Here is a 19418-nt window from a genome sequence, read left to right as displayed (position 1 = left end):
TAGATGGTGAATGGCCCCTCCCATAGGGAATAAAAAGGAGCAAAAGTGGAGTGGAGTTTGCAGGAGACAATTAGTTCGCTTAATTGGTTTATGACTCTCCGAAACTCCTTGCCAGGTTCTGCAGATATCAGCCTGGCAGCTCTCCAAGCCAGATGAGGTCTGTGACTGTAAATCCTCCCTTGAAAGACTTTGCTGTCTGTGAATAAGCAGAATTCACAGGAAATTAATAAACAATAATTTTGTCAGGACAAGGAGTTTGTTTCAGCCTCTTGGGAAGCCTGGGAGAGAACAGGCTTAGAGAAGTTGCCCTCCCTCTAATCCCACCCCACCTGGGGATGGTCATGGAGATTGGGGGGGGGGGTAAGCATTCTTAGAGGGCATCAAGTGGTAGTAGGTTGGTTTATCTTCAGGACCGGAGACTTACTTTGTGCAGGGTATCCTGAGGTCAGATGCTGGCAATCCTACAAATGGAAGCAAAGAAATGTCAACCTGGTTCAGAACATGTCAGATTAACTGCAGAATGGATACATTACCAAAGAAGTTAATCCACTAAAATATTAGCAAGACAACCTAATACAATCTCACTTCTGGATGAATATTCAATCATTTCTCCATATCCCCATTTCCCCAAGGTCTCCGTCCTTTGCCAATCTTGCTCACTAAGGGGCACCTGCTCTTCAGGAGGTCCCCAGTCTTTTCTGAAGATATCAAGGATCAAACATGAAAAGTCCAATGTCCAAATCAAAGACGTCGAGATATTAGGGTTTGTGTCTGCTGTGGCTTCTGAAAGGTCACGTCCCACATTTGCCATAAGAGGGACATGTATTAATGGCTGCTTACCAGTCTGGTGCTTAAACCACTGATAGGCCTAATTGGAATCTGTGCTTCAGATGGAAAGAGGGCAGGAAAATAGAAACGGGGAAAGGGGAGGAAGGAAGGGAGGGAAGGGAGGGAGGGAGAGAGGAAGGATGGGAGGGAGAGAGGAAGGAAAGGATGGGAGGGAGAGAGGGAGGAAGGAATTCAGTGGAATTCACAGATGGAATAATCTGGTGGAATAGGCAGATGTCCTCCAGGAGAGACATTCCTACAAATAACCTATCCCCAGTTTACCCAGGGCTTCCAAGGTGAGAACCAGCATGTTCAACTGGAAGAAAACTGGAAACCAGTGCAGCCTGTACAGCAATGGAGTAACCCAGAGACATGGTGTCATAAAGGGGCACTCAAAACTGCACAGGTGCTGCATTCTGGACCACGTTGTCACAGACTTCAGAAGTGGCCCCATGAACTGCGTATCTCAACATCATTCAATCAAGTTTTATTAGACAGGTTGGAAGTGCAAAACATCACCAATGGCCTTACTCGCTCCAAGGGAATTCTGGGAGCTGTAGACCCAATATCACAATGTACTACCTTGTGATTTCGTCAACAAATACATATTTGCAAGATGCTCTTAAACCTACCTGGGCCTTGCTTGGGATAGTAAATTTGTTCTGTTCCGCTTTGCCCGGAGTGTGGATAGCGGTGAGAGGCGGAGGCCATGAATGGGTCATCTCCTAGCAATGGAGCAAACAAAACATAGGAGTATATTTTCAAGTCAAGACCAAGCCATGTTCTTTCTCTTTGCTTCTCCTTCTAAGCACCCCCAAAGTCACACTGTGGGGGAACTCACGTGCCAGGGCTAAGCCATGCAATTGTTTGGGTTTGGGGCCCTTTCTTGTGTGATTTGTAAATTAGGCTATAAATTAACAGAGTTGGAAGGGACCTTGTAGTCATCTAGTTCAACCCACCTGCCCAAGGAGGAGACAATACACCATTTCTGACAAATGGCAGTCCAGTCTCTCCTTGAAAGCCTCCAGGGATGAAGCTCCCACAACTTCTGAAGGCAACTTCTGTTCCATGTGTTGATTGCTCTCACTGTCAGAAAGTCCCTCCTTATTTCCAGGTTGAATCTCTTCCTTGTTCAGTTTCCATCCATTATTCCTTCTCTCGCCTTCGGGTGCCTTGAAGAATAGTTTTATCCCCTCCTTTCAAATATTGGAAGGCTGCTATCCCGTCTCCCCTGGTCCTTCTCTTCACTAGACCAGCCAGGGCCAGTTCCTCGTATGTTTTAATCTCCAGTCCCCTCATCATCCTGGTTGCTCTTCTCTGCACTTTTTCTAGAGTCTCAACATCCAACTGGATGCAGGATTCTGGGTGTGGTCTTACTAGGGCTTCAGGTATGAGAATGAAAAACGCACCCAACCACTGGTGGCTTCTTCAGCGCAACAGAGTTGAAAGCAGAGCAGAGTATGATGTGTGAAAATCAGTCTCTCCAGAAATGGATTGCATTTCTCAGCTCGCCTGCTTTTGTGTAATTTTGTTTTTTTTAAAAAAGAAAGCAGGGGACGTTTGATTTTAGTTTCTTGGTGTATTTCTTTGTTTATTTGCAGTGCTTCCAGGCTGCTCCCATCCCCCAGCTCTGAGTGACATGTAACTCTCCAAGATGTAATTGGGAGTAAACCAATGCAATCAATTTTAAGAAGGTTGCAACAGTTACATCAATAACTCAGTCAAAGTAAAGTAACTATTTGCTTTAAAAGCACATATCTGGAAAGGGAAGAAAAGGCCTCATCTCAAAGGAGGAATTGGCTGTCCAATACCTTCTCACACCATCATGGATCAGGAGTATAGATTGCTTCAGCCCTGCCTTTCAGCGATCCATTCAGACAGAATGACTTTTGACCCAATCATTACATAAGCTATGGATGCTGCATGCGAGGGTGATGGTGAATATCTTCTTCCCTTTCTCTAAGACCACCCGTGCATTTTCGGCATTTAGTCATGCCATGGAGACGTCTTTGGACAGTGCTGCCTCTTCGGCTTTGAAATGGAGGTGAGCACCGCCCCCTCGAGTCGGGAATGACTAGCACATATATGCGAGGGGAACTTTTACCGTTTGAATCCGACACCTTAGCCACTGTGCCATATTCGCTGTTTCTTAAAGGTTTTGAGGGCTGACCAGATTCTCAGATGGGACTTATTTTCTGGGACATCCCTATTTCAAGCCAAAAGTAGGAAAACTGAATTTAGACCTGAAATGATATAGGGTTTCCTTCCTGAGAAAAGGGTTGGATTAGAAGACCTCCAAGGTCCCTTCCAACTCTGTAATTCTGTTAGACCAAAGCTCTCCAAACTTGGCAATTTTAAGACTTGTGGACCATGCTGGCTGAGAAATTCTGGGAGTTGAAGTCCACATGTCTTAAAGTTGCTAAATGTGGAGACCCTTCATGTACACCAATCAACTAAGGCTTCATTTCAGAATGCAGGCCAGGGTTTCCAAAACTCTGTTAACTAATGGGGAAAAAGTTCAATTTTTTTTGCATGAAGTGATGCAGAAGAGAAAGACAGTGCTTTCAGAAATGACACTAGAGAATTGCTGACTTTGACTCATGTGTCCTCCATTCTAAAAAAAGTAAAACTAAAGATTGAAACATTGTTTTAACCGGCTCCATATTTTTATCCCCTTAAATTGTATTAATGAGGAATAGACATTAAACCAATTCCGAATCCTTCGTTTTCGTCTTCTTCTTCAGGGATGCTGTTGTCGTTTTAAAAGTAGCTGTAGGTGCCCTCAGGTAAAGAGCGGAGAAGCATACACGCAGAAGATGCTAATGAATGGCCAGAAAAAAGAAGAGGTTGTGGTACAATTTGTCTCGAAGGCAGAAGAATTAATGGCTCTCAAAAGAATTGAAGAGAATTAGCAGGCAGAACAATTAATTCCACAATACTCTTGAAGGAGTGAAGAGGCAGGATGAACTGCATCCCAGAAATAAAGCAGACAAAAAAATGTTTGTTTGAAAGTACAATTGCATTCATCTTGCGTTTCTGCAAGAAAAGTCTCTTTTCCATGATTTGGCCCTGGGAGCAATTTGGTGAAGTAGATAACAAGAGATCAACTCTGACTGCTCTTTAGAAGGCCAAATCCTGAAGATGAAACTTCTCTATTCAGAGAACCAGGTGCCCTAACTCCGAGGACATAGCAAATACTTTGGCCACCTAATGAGAAAGAAGGACTCCCTGGAGAAGAGCCTCATGCTGGGAAGGATGGAGGGCAAAAGAAGAAGAAGGGGACGACAGAGAAGGAGGTGCTGGATTGAGTCACCGAAGTAGCCGGTATGAACGCCAATAGACTCCAGAGGATGGGAGAGCACTGGAAGTTCTGCAGGAATGTTGTCCATGGGGTCGCAATGGGTTGGACATGACTTCACAGCTAACAACAACAAAATACCTTAATAAAAATTTTGATTTACAGAAAATATCTTTGGCTTCCCTAAAGGACAGAAGGAAAACTACCTAAAAGTGCCTGTTTCTGGAATTATTCCTGAAAGCATTTAGTTCTACTTTATGCACTAAGCCTCCAAACCCACCAACTGCCTCTCTCCAAAACTGGCAGCCAAACTCCTAAAAAAAAAATTAAACTCATGTCTCCTCATCCATAGCAGATTAGCAGTCCATTTAGCATACGGGAGGATTCAAACGGAATTCTCCTTTTTCTCATTGCATTCTAACTGATTTCACCTAATCCGTGACTCCTTTTCATTAAAATGGGAACTAAATTATAAGAAGATCATTAAATGGATGCACAGGACTGTGTTATGGCTAAGGGAGCCATTAGATCAGACTAAGTTTCCTCAAATTACTTGGCGCAAAGAAGAATACGGAAACATATTCTCCATTTTGTGAGAGGCAGTTGCCTTATCAATTCTGTTAGCTTTTGTTCTGACCCAGGCTTCCTCAAAAAGCACGAGGCAGAGTCCTGGTCCCGACAAAACCCCTTTTATGATACGAATGTGAATTCCTTTCATTCACATTCAGCAAACAGTCCTCCAAAGGAATATTTATGACCACAGACCTTATCTAGCTTGGAAAGCTGCTATGTAAATATTGTCCAAATGAGGTGCTGTGCAAGGAAAGACTGGGCACAGAGTCTCTGAGATTCACGGACAGATCTTCACACTCCTTAAATGAATCTAATGACCAAATGAACACATTGTTTCCTGCAAAAGCCCACTCCCCTTTTGCTCCTACATTATTTCCTATAGGAGGGGCTAATCATGTTCCACCTGTGACTTTACTCCCAAATCTACCCTAATTTCTGAGCTGTTCTTTTCTTGTGGCAGCTCTGTGCATGCGCACACTGGGAACAGGCTCCAGCTCTTCCTCTGCTTCACTGCTGTCTAGCTCCGAAGGCAGCTGATAACTGTCATACGGCCCTGGCCCCTTCTCTGCCTCCAACGCAGAGCCCTTGTCCGAGCCTTCCCCGGACTCCAGGAGTGGCCCATCTTCCTCCCCAACCTTCTCACTGTCCTAATCTGCTGCCAGCTCTGCTGACTGCTAGCAGGCCACAAAAGCTTTGGAAAAAAGAGAGCCAGCTCCATCTTCTCTGTGAAATGGAACTATTTTTATAATTTCTCTCCAGTTGTGTATCCACAGTAAGCAGAAAGATGTAGCTCCTAATAGATGAATTGAAGGGTGGAGCAGATTTAAAAAAAAGATTTTTCAAAATCAATTGTTCAAGGATGATGGATATTGTTAGATACTTGCTCTAACTTCAGTGGTTTTCACCAAGGTCCTCTCTTCCGGCGGGAACAGGGGTTTAGTCCTATTGGTCGAAGGGTCTGAGAGCTCCCTATAAAAGGGCTGCTGTCAGACTCAACCCTCGCTGGATTGTTCTCACTTGTTGTACTTAATAAAGAGCTGTTGTTACCGTTAAGGCTGTGTGTGCCTCTCCATGACCCAATCTAACAGATATAGTTCCATGTCTCACCCTCTGATAACAGAATAGAATAACTTTATTTGGCCAAGTGTTCTTCAAGCATTCTTAAAATGTGGAGCATCTACGTTCAAGACTGGCATCAACCTTTTTGGAATAACTGGGATCTTGGAATAGATGCATTTGGTCATTTTCAGTTCTGAGTCTCCATTCATTCTCTCATGAGTTTGAAGTTTTGGGGAATTTCTTTTTATGTGTGCGTGGGGGGGAGGCTGGTTGAAAATGGGCCTGCTTATTGGGGTATCTGGTGGGATACGGATGAAAAAATAACGTTCCATGAAGCTTTGAGGTTGGTACATGCGAAATTATACTTCCTCGGGAGGAGTTGATGTTATTCTTCTATGTCTCTTGATTTAACGTGACAATTTATTTTAAAACTGGATGTATAACAAAAAATAAAATAAAAACAGTAACCATAATAAAAGTTTCAATGTAGGGAACTGTAGAAATCTGTTCTAAATGTTTGGAATTGCTTTCTAATTGGAGGTGGAAAATGTTTCCTCTTTGCTTTCTCTTCTCCAAAAGTGAAATATGGTTTTTGGTTGAAACCTCTTTCCTTATGTTTTCCTGTGGTTTGAAACATACCTATTTGTTGTTCTTGGAAATCGCTCTAAGCAGCCCGAAAAGCAGTGTTGCATGAATAAAATTCATCTATCTCTTCCAAGTTCACATTTTAAAAAACAACAACACCTAAAGATGAAAGATTTTATCCCTCCAGTCAGTTCCTTTTACATACACCTGCTGGAACAACTTAATTGTGAGATATGTTATTTACACTAAGTCTAGCCTTATACTATTCAGATGAATGGATGCTTTGACTTGAGTTTTGCCAGCAGGTTTTGAGAGAAGCCAATGCAAGAATTTGAAGCAGTGGGGAAAAAAGTAGAGTTATTCTTAAAATGAACACTGGCAAAGATCTAAAAAAAAAAATCCTAAACCAGTGATGGTGAATCTTTTCGGCATCGAATGCCCAAACCAGAATGTATGTGCATGTGTGCAGGCACCAATTCACTGAATTTTAACAGAATAAGAGAGTTAGAAGAGACCATGGAAGTCTTCTAGTCCAAGCCCCCTGCTCAAGCAGGAGACCCTACCCCATTTCAAACGTATAGTTGACCAATCTCTTCTTAAAATCTTCCAATGTTGGAACACCCACAATTTCTGGAGGCAAGTTGTCCCACTGATTAATTGTTCTCACCGTTGGGAAATTTCTCCTTCGTACTAGATTGGTTCTTTCCTTGATTAGTTTCCATGCGTTGCTTCTTGTCCTGCCCTCAAGTACTTAGGAGAACTGATTGACCCCCTCTTCTACTTTAGAGATCTGTTTTGTGTCCTGGGGTGACTGCACAAATGTTCTCCACTTAGTCTCCATTTTTCCACATTTTACTCCTTGCATAATGTCCTTTGTGCCTTGGTCTAGACTTCTTAGAGAAAGAGTCTAGTTGGTTTTGGCAGAACAGCTACAAAGAGCAGTAAATTTATACTCTCCTTGCCAACGTATTGTCAACCAGCTCTCAATGATTTCAAATGAATAGAAATGTAGGTTGCAGCCCTTCTTTTGTGGTTTAAGTTGGAAAACTATAATATGAAGGATATAGAGCTTCGGTAAAAAAAAAAAATAGGACAGACCCATTATCAGTGTCTTCCCACTGAAAGCAGACAGCCTAGGTTTAATCAGAGCCTTTCTGACCAGGAATGAATTCCCGTGGCAAAATGTCTGGATCAAAAGGAATTTAGGTCTCTATGCATTTGACAACTAAGCAAGGAACTCAGAGCATTTGATTTCCTGCTTCCTGATACATTAACCAAGACAGATGTCCAGCAAAATAAAACAATAGAACAAAAGTTAAGAGGGACACTGAGCTAATCCTGGAAATGGAATGTATGGCTAACAGAATAACACAGTTGGAAGGGACCTTGGAGGTCTTCTAGTCCAACCCCCTACTTGGGTAGCAAACCCTATACCATTTCAGACAAATGGTAGTCCATCTTTTCTTTAAAAACTTCTAGGGTTGGAGCGTCCATAACCTCTGGAGGGAACTCGTGCTAATGATTCATTGTTAATCTGTCGAGGAAATTTCTCCTTAGTTCCAGGTTGGTTTTCTCCTTGATTAGTTTCCATCCGTTACTTCTTGTCCTGCCTTCAGGTAGTTTGGAGAATAGGTTGACACCCCCCTACTCTTTGTGGTATCCCCTTAGATACACAACAACACAATACAACAACCATGGCAAAGATCCCTGATTCTGCCAGCTGCTAAGATCACCGTTGATGGATGTACTCTCTGTTGAAAAGTGACCGTTGTGCCTCATTCTTCAGACCGCAGAAGGCCCAGGTTGCTAAGTTACTGGCATTTGACATCATTTCCTTCCCAAGGTGTTCCCATATTTGTCAGAACTCTTATGATTGACTGTGCTGGCCAGCTTGCTACTCATTTGTGCAATGACGTCTGAAAAAAACCATTTGAAATTCAGATTGTATCCTTTCCCCCCTCCGCAGACTCTTCCCAGCAAAAGCGGCATGTGCGTATTTTGAAACTCTTTGTGGACATTGGATGCATCTGCACCCAGATGAAAAGAAACAATTAGGGCAGGGGGTGTTCCGGGAGGGTGAGGGACACGGGGAGAAGTCTATTAGCAGGCTAATTTTGCTTTGTGAACAAGTCATCTCAACCAGGGCTAGTGCGTATTAAGTCGATTAGCGCCTTTCAAATGGTACAGGAAAGGTAATATTGCATATAATTTTCCCAGTCAAGGGCATTTTCACCTGCTGATCAATTTACATATTCTCCAATGTCATTAGAGTGAAGCTAGTCACCAGGAGGGGCAAAGAGAGAGAATAAATTACAGAGTTTTGTTCATTTAATTCTCATCATTTTATTCTAATTATGGGCAGCCCCTGTTTTGCTTGGGTGTATGCCGCTTTTAATTAATACTGCACCTGTCCAACTATTTATCTGGAAGGATGGCATGGTTGTCCCTAACTAGAAGGACATTGTTCTTGGATCTATTGAGATCTTACACATTAAAGCTATCATGCTCCATCCTAAATTTGGAGTTTCCTTCCCCCTTGGGGAGAGAAGCTTCACTGATCAGTCTCTTCCCCAGTCTGACACCCCATAGATCTGCTTCCCAACCAACATGAAGAAGAAGTGGTGATGTGACTTTTGTGAACAGACAATCATTGACTGGATTTGGGCTAACACAGAGGTCTGCAAAGTTGGCTGTTTTAAGACTGGTGGACTTCAATTCTCAGAATTCTGGGAGTTGAAGTCCACCAGTCTTAAGAGCCAATTTTGCAGATCCCTGGGCTAATATGATTGATGCCCTTGGTGGACTTCAATTCTCAGAATTCTGGGAGTTGAAGTCCACCAGTCTTAAGAGCCAATTTTGCAGATCCCTGGGCTAATATGATTGATGCCCTTGGTGGACTTCAATTCTCAGAATTCTGGGAGTTGAAGTCCACAAGTCTTCAAGCTGCCAGGTTTGAAGACCCTGGGTTTTTTTTTCTAAAGGGTTGGGGGTGCAAGGGTCTTGCAACTTGACAGCTTTAAGACTTGCGTGCTTCAAATGCCAGAGTTTATTGAAACTAAAAACAGTGTACCATCCTATGTATTTTCGGTTTTAAAAATGTGGCTCTCAAAATAAATTTCAATCGTGGTTTTGGCGAGATTTGGCTCAGTTGAAAAAAAAGGTTGCCCACCACTGACCTAGATAAACAGAAATTTGACCATATCATTACAATTCTAAACTAACTGCTACGTAACCTACTAGGGAGATTCTATGATACAATTGACAGCAAAGAATTCAACTTACCCGTAATATCTCTTCCACACAGTTGGAGTCATTGGGAAGGCTAACCTAAAAGAGGGAGAAGGATACACATAGTCAGTCTAAAAAGGAATTTTCTGGGTCATAGTACCAATAAAAGACAGGTAATATCAAAAGGTTAAGGTAAAGATTCCCATCCATATGATTGCTCAGGTATACTTCAAGAAACAAATCACAAATGAAAACCTCCATGCCTGAAGAATCCATAAGGGGAGAAAATGGCATTGAGGAGCTGATAGGATTGTTAAACTAGTTGCAGCCTGAATAATATTTCTGTTTTTGTGGGGGAATGTAGTCTGGATTTCCAGGAGGGAGGGGCTGCTTCCCTGAGGGCAAGCAGGGAAAATTTGATCAGGATGTAGAGGGTTAAAATGGATCCTCCCTAGCTTATCTAAGAGTATATACACAGTTATGCAAATAGTTGCTTTAGACTGGCAAGATTCTGTCTGTAGCGGAGATGCGTTGTTCCTGGTTCGGCCCGAATCGGGCGAACTGGTAGTAGCGGTGGCAGGAAGCTCCACCCACCTGTTCAGGCGCTTCTGCACCCAAACTGGTAGTATAAAATTGGCAACCCACCACTGGTCTGTAGGTGAAGAAGAATAAAGGAATGAATATATATATATATATATATATATATATATATATATATATATATATATATATATATATATATATATATATATATATATATATATATATATATATATATTGCAAACAGTTATTAAGAGTAGTACAGATGAATGTAAGCTACAGAGAAGGGATAGAGGAATTAACAGGCTTTTGAATAACTTCTGATTTGCTCCAATCGATGGGCCAGTAATATCATATAGATCACCCACACCTCCTAGGAACCCCAGAGCAGTTTACGTGACCCAGAAAACTTACTCTGAACTCTATTTAAGAAAGAAAGGACTGTCTTTGGAACATAAATCTGAAACCCATCCATGTTTGTGCCAAATATAGCTAAAGACATACCTGTGGGAGCTTTAAAGATTTATTTTTTAAAAATAAATTGGGTGAAGAATCTTCTTTTGGTCTCTTTTTTTTTGCCAAGGGTTTACTACAATTGGGAAAAAACTGGGGCAGAATTTAGCACAATTTGCAAATTTGGGACAGAAAGAAACTCCATGCTTTGTAAAACTGGAAAAGACTGAATCCAACACAAGAGTAAACGATTCTAGGGGGAAAAGGACAATTGATGGACTCTTTGTGAATGGACCAATGTCATTTTCAACATTTCAAATTAGAATTTTATCAATGGAAGCCGTACGCCTGGGAAAAATCAGCTTACAACAGAATTTAATGGTAACAAAGTTGGAAGGTACCTTGGAGGTCATCTAGTCCAACCCCTGCTCATGCAGGAGACCTATACTAGAGATTCGAATTGCTGATTTATTGATTAGCCCTTGGGCCCTATCAAAGTGCAAAGTTCCAGAAACAAATTGTTACTAAAATTTGATAAAAACAATTTAAAATGGAATTGGATAAAATACAATTTAAAATGAAATTGGAATAAAATAGGATTTAAAATGAAATTGGAATAGAATACAATCATTTAAGATACAGATAAAATACGATAAAATATCATCCCTACCATCTACCCCAATCAGTCCCACATATGCAGATCTCAACTGAACCATTTGGCTTAAGTCCTGTGCTGCGTTAAATGTGGTTTTCGGATTCTGCCCGCACAGAAGGTGTTTTGATATGGGGATCCCAATGGGTGCAAGCCCTGAGTTTTTACTAGCACCCCTTAAACCACTTTAACTTTGATTGTCGAAAGCTGCCGGCAGATCTGTTCAAAGCTGAGACTTCTGACCTTCCCTTTCGACCGGTGGTCTTTTCACTCCAGACCCCTTAATTGCTCACCAGAAAAGCAAAGAGGACCAACAGGCATTCCAACATAACTGTCCCTCTGGTTGATTTTGAAATTGCAGCAATGAAAGGCTAACTCTGACAGTGTGTGGTCCATGTTCAAACAAAAGCTTTAATGACAGCAGCATGGTAAAATTAAAGCAGGTGCACGCACAGACACAGACAGACAGACAGACAGACAGACAGACAGACTCATAAGCATGCAGGCATACACAACAAAAGCAAAACAAAAAAAAACACCCAACCTCTGAAATTGCACCACAGAAGGAACACGCGGCTCGGTTTCTTATTAATGAGACATTCTGCTGAGCTGGTTGCATTCATAAATCCCTAATGAGGATTTTAAACACATTAAAACTTCTTAATGCAAAGTGTTTGCTTTTTGTTTTCATCCAATAACAAGCCAATAATTCTATGCCTCTAAATGACACTATTAACTGTCAGGGTATACTTTATTTGACAATCACTTCATTCAAATACAGTAAAAAAACAATTAATTTGACTGCTGTGAAATGCCTCTTGATAGCTTTTATGAGGGTTTCCTTTGACTCTTGGGGAAATGCGTACTGTAGGTCAACGGAGGGGGTGTCTGGTTTTATGTTAGAATTCATGGCAATAAAATCTAGGCCCTTTCGTCATTTGTTACTGAAATAATACACCCCACCCATATTAGAAAGACTGTTATTAGAATTCTTAAAAATTGATAGCCATTGATTCAGCTTGGACTTACAAAGGAAGACAAGACACCCACTCAACCCACTCCTTTCTTTGAGTGGGTTGTTCATTATGTAATATCAATCTGAGAGGTCAAAAATCCAATATAATGGCGTTGTTATTAACAATATTCAAGATATTTCCAAAATGGCTACTGGTCCTTTCTTTAAAAAAGCAGCCAACAAATGAGAAGTTGGCCCGGTTGGAGAGAACTGTAGACCATGATCTGTTGTTAGTTAGTTGTGACGTCATGTTCAACCCACTGCGACCCCATGGACAACATTCATCCAGGCCTTCCTGTCCTCTACCATCCTTGGAGTCCATTTAAGTTCATGCCGACTGCTTTGGTGACTCCATCCAGCCACCTCATTCTCTGTCATCCCCTTCTTCTTCTTTGGCCCTTCATCGTTCCCAGAATGAGGCTCTTCTCCAGTGAGTCCTTCTTCCTTCTTATTAGGTGGCCAAAGTACTTGAGTTTCCTCTTCAGGAAAGAGCAGTCAGGGTTGATCTCCTCTAGGACTGACCGGTTGGATGGCCTTGCTGTCCAAGGGACTCGCAGGAGTCTTCTCCAGCACCAGAGTTCAAAGGCCTCCATTCTTTGGCACTCAGCCTTCCTTATGGTCCAACCTTCACAGCCATCCATTGCAACTAGGAAACCCATGACTTAACAATATTTAATTTCCATATCTTCACCTCTTCATTATTTACAACAATATAGTTTTCTTGGACATAAAGAAGGAGGAGAATGCACAAAGAATTTGTGCTGACTCCTTTTTCCATGTCTTCACATGCTGCTAGTATCGTCAAAGAGCACCAGAGAACATTGAGCACTCCAAAAAAGATGTGCATAATTGATCCATGCAAAGCCTTACACCTAAGTCAAGTGTGATTACCTCCTCTTGTGGCATCTTGTAGAGCAGGCACTGTTTTATTGCTCTTTTAACCATTTTTCTGAGACATTAACATCTACTCTGGAGCAGAAATGGACATGGGAGACGTGGAGAAAATCACATTAGTTTGTAGCATGAAATTTTTTGGGGGTAATCATTCTTTAACAAAATCTAGATGATCTCCTCCTCCTCCTCCTCCTCCTCCTCCTCCTCCTCCTCCTCCTCCTCCTCCTCCGTTTCTGTTGGGTTGTTTAGATTCTGATCATCTTAGCTTTTTAAGAAGGCATTTAAGTCTGCTTACCTCTGAACCCATGAAGGCACATTTTCTCTTTTCTTCTTTTTCCCTTATTAATTCAGATTTTATTTTATTTTATTTAAAGACCTGGTGCCCCCAGAGGTGTTTTATCACACATTAATCCATTTCACCAGACGGTCCCCAAAATTATCATTCATAGTTTAACTTCCTTTCTTATTTCCTGCTTAGTTATTTTCAGTTTTCCAGGGGCAGAAAGTTGAAGACTAAATTTCTTTGAACAAACTAACTAGTGCTTCCTCTAAATGCTGGCCATAAACATCCGTTATGGTCAGAGAAACCTGCAGAAGGTGGCTCCCATTTCTTTCCCTTACTGCTCATCCTTTTCTTGATGTTGACCTGCCATTAGACCCCATCAAGAATGGAGAAGAAGAAGCATGGTTATATCTAGAGGCCAAGAATCCTGGAGGGAAATTGTGAATAGATAGATATCTTTGGAGATGGTTCAGTTTTCATACATGCTGGCTGATATGAACATATCAAGCATGGTTTCATAGGAGAGCCACAGCATGGGAACCTGTTTCAATCCCAGCTGTCAATGCAGATAGGGTCACAAATGAACCAGCTTGGTCCAGTGGTTAAGACACCAGGTGTTGTGGCCCACTGGCGACCAGTGGAGCTGGCAGCAGAGTCGTACTGTGAGGAGGTTGGGGAGGAGCATGGGCCAGTCCTGGGGGCTGAGGAAAGCTCAGAAGAGGTCTCTGTGCCAGAGGCAGAGAGGGAGCTAGACAGCAGTGAGGCAGAAGAACAGTTGCAGCCTGTTCCCAGTGTTTGCATACACAGAGCTACCAGAAGACAAGAACAACTAAGAAAGCAGGGCTGACCTAGGAGTAAAGCCACACCGTGGAGGTAATTGGCTCCTTCCATAGGAGGAGCGAACAGAGAGTGGGCTTTTGCAGGAAATAATTCATTATTTTGGTCGTTTCAAGAGTGGAAAGTTCTCTTTGTGACTATAAGAGACTCTGTGCCAAGCTTTGCCTTGCCCTGCGTTTGGAAACTAGTTATCTTTCAGCTCTCCAAATGAGATAAGGTTCGTGTTGATAAACATTCCCCTGAAAGATTGTTTGCTAAGCCTTGCTGACTGTGAATGAGAGGAATTCACAATATCTCTTTTCTGTCTGATAGTCTGCCTGCCTGCCTACCTACCTACCTACCTACCTACCTACCTACCTATCTCCTACCTAGAGAACTACCAGGTGAACCTGTTTACATTTCATTACTGTCCACTTAAGCAAGATTCTTCGTTCCGCTATCCACAAGACCAAAGCAACGATTACTGAAAGTGTTACTGAGCAAGAAGCTGTATCTGTGCACATGAAGATATCCCAAGTACCTTTCAATCTCAGCCATGGTTTTTAGAAGTTGCCCTTGGCCAATCAGCTAGATGCCATTTTGCAGTATCTCCAAATATATGTACAAAAGGCATTCGCTTTCAGGACACCATAACTGCTTCAAAGTAACCTCCGTATTGCTGTTCATAATCACTTCCCCTCCTAATCCGAAATTTTGTTAGATGGTTATTGGCATGATAAAGAGTGATGGGGGACCATTAGTCAAGACTGTCCAAGGATATGGAATGTTTGAAAGGAGAAATATTAGCAACAGGTGCTAGGAGAGTGTTGCTAGGAAAGATGGAATGTAATTAATGAGGAAAAGAGGAGGGAATTCTCTCGGCAGAAGCTGAATCATCATCTCAGCTACAAGAAAGGGTCAGATGGTTGATTGTCTGTCATGAGGTGCCAACAGTAGATGAACTTGGCAAGTACAAACTTTGTCACAGCAAGCCATTCCCGCAAAGCACTAAGTCCCACCATTTCAAAAGTTGGATTCACCCAACAGTTGAACTGAAGGTCAACCGAGAGGCAAAAGAGATAATATTTTTGTTATAAAGGTTTAAAGGAGAAGCCACTTGTGAAGCTTCATCTTCTTATTCTCGGATCTAAACACTTGTTCACTGGACATTTTTCTTAGATCTTTGTTCCTGTCGATTTTTATGTGGCCACTTTTGATGGAAGAAGAACACGCCCCGATTCATCTGTGGATATCTTTACACCGGGGAATCTGCTCATGAAGCCGATGTTTTCTCAGAAGATGGAGGAAGAAAATGAATTAAATATCTTGTTTTATATGACTTTTGAATCTTATTAGATTTCTCTCCCTCTGGAGCCCTAAACTCTGCACCTCAAAAATTGCCAATGGGGGACAATCAGTTATGCACTGATAAGGTAAAGTTTCCCCTCACACATACGTGCTAGTCATTCCCGACTCTAGGGGGTGGTGCTCATCTCTGTTTCAAAGCCAAAGAGCCAGCATTGTCCAGAGACGTCTCCGTGGTCATGTGGCCGGCAGGACTAAATGCCAAAGGTGCACAGACTGCTGTTACCTTCCCACCAAAACTGGTTCCTATTTTTCTACTTGGATTTTTTATGTGCTTTCAAACTGCTAGGTTGGCAGAAGCTGGGACAAGTAACGGGAGCTCACTCTGTTACGCAGTGCTAGGGATTCAAACCACCAAAATGCCAACCTTTCTGATCGACAAGCTCAGTGTCTTAGCCACTGAGCCACTGTGTCCCTTTGCAATGATGCTTTAATGTTAATTTAAGGAGAGGTATGTCTTGACTCCCTCATATTTGCAGTCTTAAATTTTCTCTTCCATTTTCTGCTGTTTTGCTCTCTTTGATGCATCCTGTTTGCCCATGGATTCATTTCTTTCAGTTTTTATAGATTGTTCTATGGAGACATCTATCCAATTGGTGAACATGGGAAAGCCAGATCGGTCCAATGGTTAAGTCACCAGGCTAGAAAGTGGGAGATTGTGAGTTCTAGTCCCATCATAGGCACGAAAGCCAGCTGAATGACTTTTGGGCCAATCACCAGGAGATGGTAAGCTCTAGTCCTGCCTTAGGTATGAAAGCTGCTGGGTGACTTTGGCCCAATCACTAGGAGATGGTGAGTTATAGTTCTGCCTTAGCCATGAAAGCGGGCTGGATAAATCTGGGACAATCACCAGGAGATGGGGAGTTGTAGTCCCGCCTTAAGCATGAAACTTGGTTGGATTACTTTTGGCCAATCATCAGGAGACTGTGAGTTCTAATTCCACCTTACACACGAAAGCTGCCAGGTTACTTTAGGCCAATCACCAGGGGACGATGAGTTCTAGTACTGCTTTAGGCATGAAAGCCAGCTGGGTATCTTTGGGAGAGTCCTTCTCTCTCAGCTCAACCCACCACACAAGGGTTGTTGTCGTGGGGGAAATGGAAGGAGGAAGGTTTGTTGGGTATGCTCACTACCTGGGGTTATTTGTAAACCTAGTAACTGTCGAACAAACACAATCAAAGATCTACCCAAACATCATGGACCTTGCACTGATAGGACTAACCCGCTTATTTTGCTCAATGCGGGCAGCATCCCCCCTCCGGTCCTTCTGAAGAAGATGGCACCTGAAGAGCCCATTCAAAGCTAGAGTTGCAAACGAGGATCCCTTCCAGTTCTCTTTTCCTAGGTAATCACTGGGTTTGGGGGGAGGAGGCCTGGAAAAGGACCAGCTCCCCCCCTTTATTTTTTGCGAAGCACTGCCGCAATCGGCCGTAGTCTTTGAATCCGCTGCAGGAAGCTTCGGCAAACAGCCGGGTGATGAAACAAAGAGACGCCTAATTGCCATGCAAAGCACAGCAACCCTCAGATGTGATGAGAAACGTGACTGGTCTGGATGAGATTTCCAAATATGACCAGCCGAGCATTACAGAGAAAGGAGGCCCAGTCGACGCCAATGGCAGCCAGAAAGGGGCAATGGGCTCCCCTCTCCCTCCCTCCACCCCTCTCTCCATGGAGAGATTGTCATTTTGGAGCCTAGTGAAAAATACAAATAGATTCCTCTGTGTGTATGTTTGTGTGTGTTTGCATGGGTGGGTTAATTCACCAAAGACTTGGGGAGGAGGGGGTGTTGGAAAAAAAGGAAGGAAGGAAGAAAGAAAGAAGAAGGAAGGAGGAAAGGAAGGAGGGAGGGAGAAAGAAAGAAAGAGGGAGGGAGGAATGGAGGAAGGAAGGAGGAAGGAAGAGAGAATGAAAGAAGGAGAGAGGGAGGGAGGGAAGAAGGAAGAAAGGAAGCGGAAGGAAGGAAGGTAGGTAGGTGATGACCAGCCTGAGTGAGGAAGGGAGGAGTCAAACACATCATCAGTCTCTAAACAACCAATTTGCTCTGATCCTTAGGAATTCCGATTTTTGGACAGAGATGAAAATTGCTACATATATTTTTGAACTGCCCTGGACTTTTTTTGGGGGGGGGGGAATCAAGACGATGGACCCGAGAAAGCAACCCCACCAATGGTTGCAGCAAAGGTGCTTTTCAGGAAATAAATCATTTTTTGCAATCAGGAGGAGGAGTTAACCTATCAGCAAAGGCAGACAGAGAGTCTGAAACAGGGAGAGACAGACAACTGTGTGTCCCCTTTATATTAATGACACAGAAGGACCGGCATAAAAATAAGAGTGAATGATTATGTCTAATTAGCAATTATTTCTCCAAACCTTCCTTCCTTCCTTCCTTCCTTCCTTCCTTCCTTCCTTCCTTCCTCTTTCTTTCTTTCTCTCTTCTTTCCTCTTTCCCCCTCTCCTCCTTTCCTCCTTCCCTGCCCCTTTACCTCCCTTTCTTCCCCTTTCTTTCCCTTCCTTCCTTCCTTCCTTCCTTCCTTCCTTCCTTCCTTCCTTCCTTCCTTCCTTCCTTCCCTCCCTCCCTCCCTCCCTCCCTCCCTCCCTCCTCCTTATCTCACTTGGGAGGAATTTTATTTATTTATTTATTTATTATTCACATTTATAGACCGCCCCCTCTCCCGGAAAGGACTCGCAAGGCAGCTTGCAATGAAGAACAAAGAGAAGCAGGGCTGTGGAGACCCAGGGGGGGGGGGCACCCAATTGGAGCCCCGGGGGAGCCCTTTGTCAAGCACAGTTTGGGTGGCTGGCAGAGAATAAGCCCAACTTGAATGGAACGTGTGATGTGAAGGAACAAAAAAAGAAAGTGCCCTGAATAGATTTTACCACCATGAACTTGAAAAGAGAAACAAACTGAAATCAATAATGAACTTCTTGATCCTACTTACAGCACTTACAAGAGCTTAGATATTTTTGTCTGAAGGATGAAAGTTGCTCATCAAAGTTGGATAATGTGACCAGTCTACTAGTCTCTCTCTCTCTCTCTCCTCTCTCATTCTCTCTCTCTCTCTCTCACACACACTTTTCTCTCTTTTTCCTTCTCTTTCTCTCCCACTCTTTCCTTCTCATTCTCATTCCTTTTCCTTATTTTCTCCCTCATTTTTTCTCTCTCAGTCTCTCTCCCTCCCTTTCTCGCTCTTTCTCTCTCACTCTCTTTGTCTCTCTTTACTTCTCTCTTGCTCTCTTTCTCACTCTCATTCTTTCTCTCTATTTCTCCCTCACTTTTCCTTTCTCTCTCTCTCTTTATTCTTTCTTTTTCTTATTCTCTTATTCTCTTTCCTTCTCTCCATTTCTCCCTCACTTTTTCTCTCATCTCTCACTCTTCTTTTCCTTTTCTCGCTTTCTTACTTTCTTTCTCTCTATTTCCCACTCACTTTTCCTTTTATTTCTGTCTCTCTTTCTCTCCTCCTCTCTCTTTCCTGCTCTTTTCCTTTCTCTCTCTTTTCCCCTCTTTCCTTCTCTCCCTCTCCCTTTCTCTCTCTTTCTCTTTATTTTTCCCTCACCTTCTCTCTCTCTCTCTCTCTCTCTCTCTCTCTCTCTCTCTCTCTCTCTCTCTCTCTCTCTCTCTCTCCCTCTCTCTCCTGGTGAATGTGTCAAGATGTTACTGGAATGCTGCTCAGTTGGCTCTTATTTCCACACCATTTTGCATACATTTTATTCCAAATATGCCTGGGTTGGAATACATACACACTATTGGCAGATTCACCCTCTATTCCTCTCTCTCTCTCTCCCTCCCTCCCTCTCTGCCTTCTCTATTGTCAAGAGCCAAACATGCCTC

At 42.8% G+C, this 19418-nt stretch overlaps 1 protein-coding gene across 3 annotated transcripts in view; it reads right to left on the bottom strand.

Moving 5' to 3' along the window:
* AFF2 (ALF transcription elongation factor 2) overlaps positions 1-19418 on the bottom strand; it is a 227868-nt gene that overhangs the window by 84946 nt on the left and 123504 nt on the right. For all 3 annotated transcript variants that reach the window (XM_081963758.1, XM_081963759.1, XM_081963760.1), the window contains exons 4-6: positions 9626-9670; positions 1461-1553; positions 425-461 (exon numbers count right to left, since the gene is read on the bottom strand). In XM_081963758.1, the coding sequence (XP_081819884.1) occupies positions 425-461; positions 1461-1553; positions 9626-9670 (175 nt within the window). The remainder of the gene's footprint in view (positions 1-424; positions 462-1460; positions 1554-9625; positions 9671-19418) is intronic.

The sequence above is a fragment of the Natrix helvetica genome (genome assembly GCF_964273705.1).
Source record: "Natrix helvetica genome assembly, chromosome: 11".
Classification (NCBI taxonomy): domain Eukaryota; kingdom Metazoa; phylum Chordata; class Lepidosauria; order Squamata; family Natricidae; genus Natrix; species Natrix helvetica.
The sequence above is the reverse complement of the archived record's forward strand: the minus strand, read 5'-3'. Positions and strand labels throughout refer to the sequence as shown.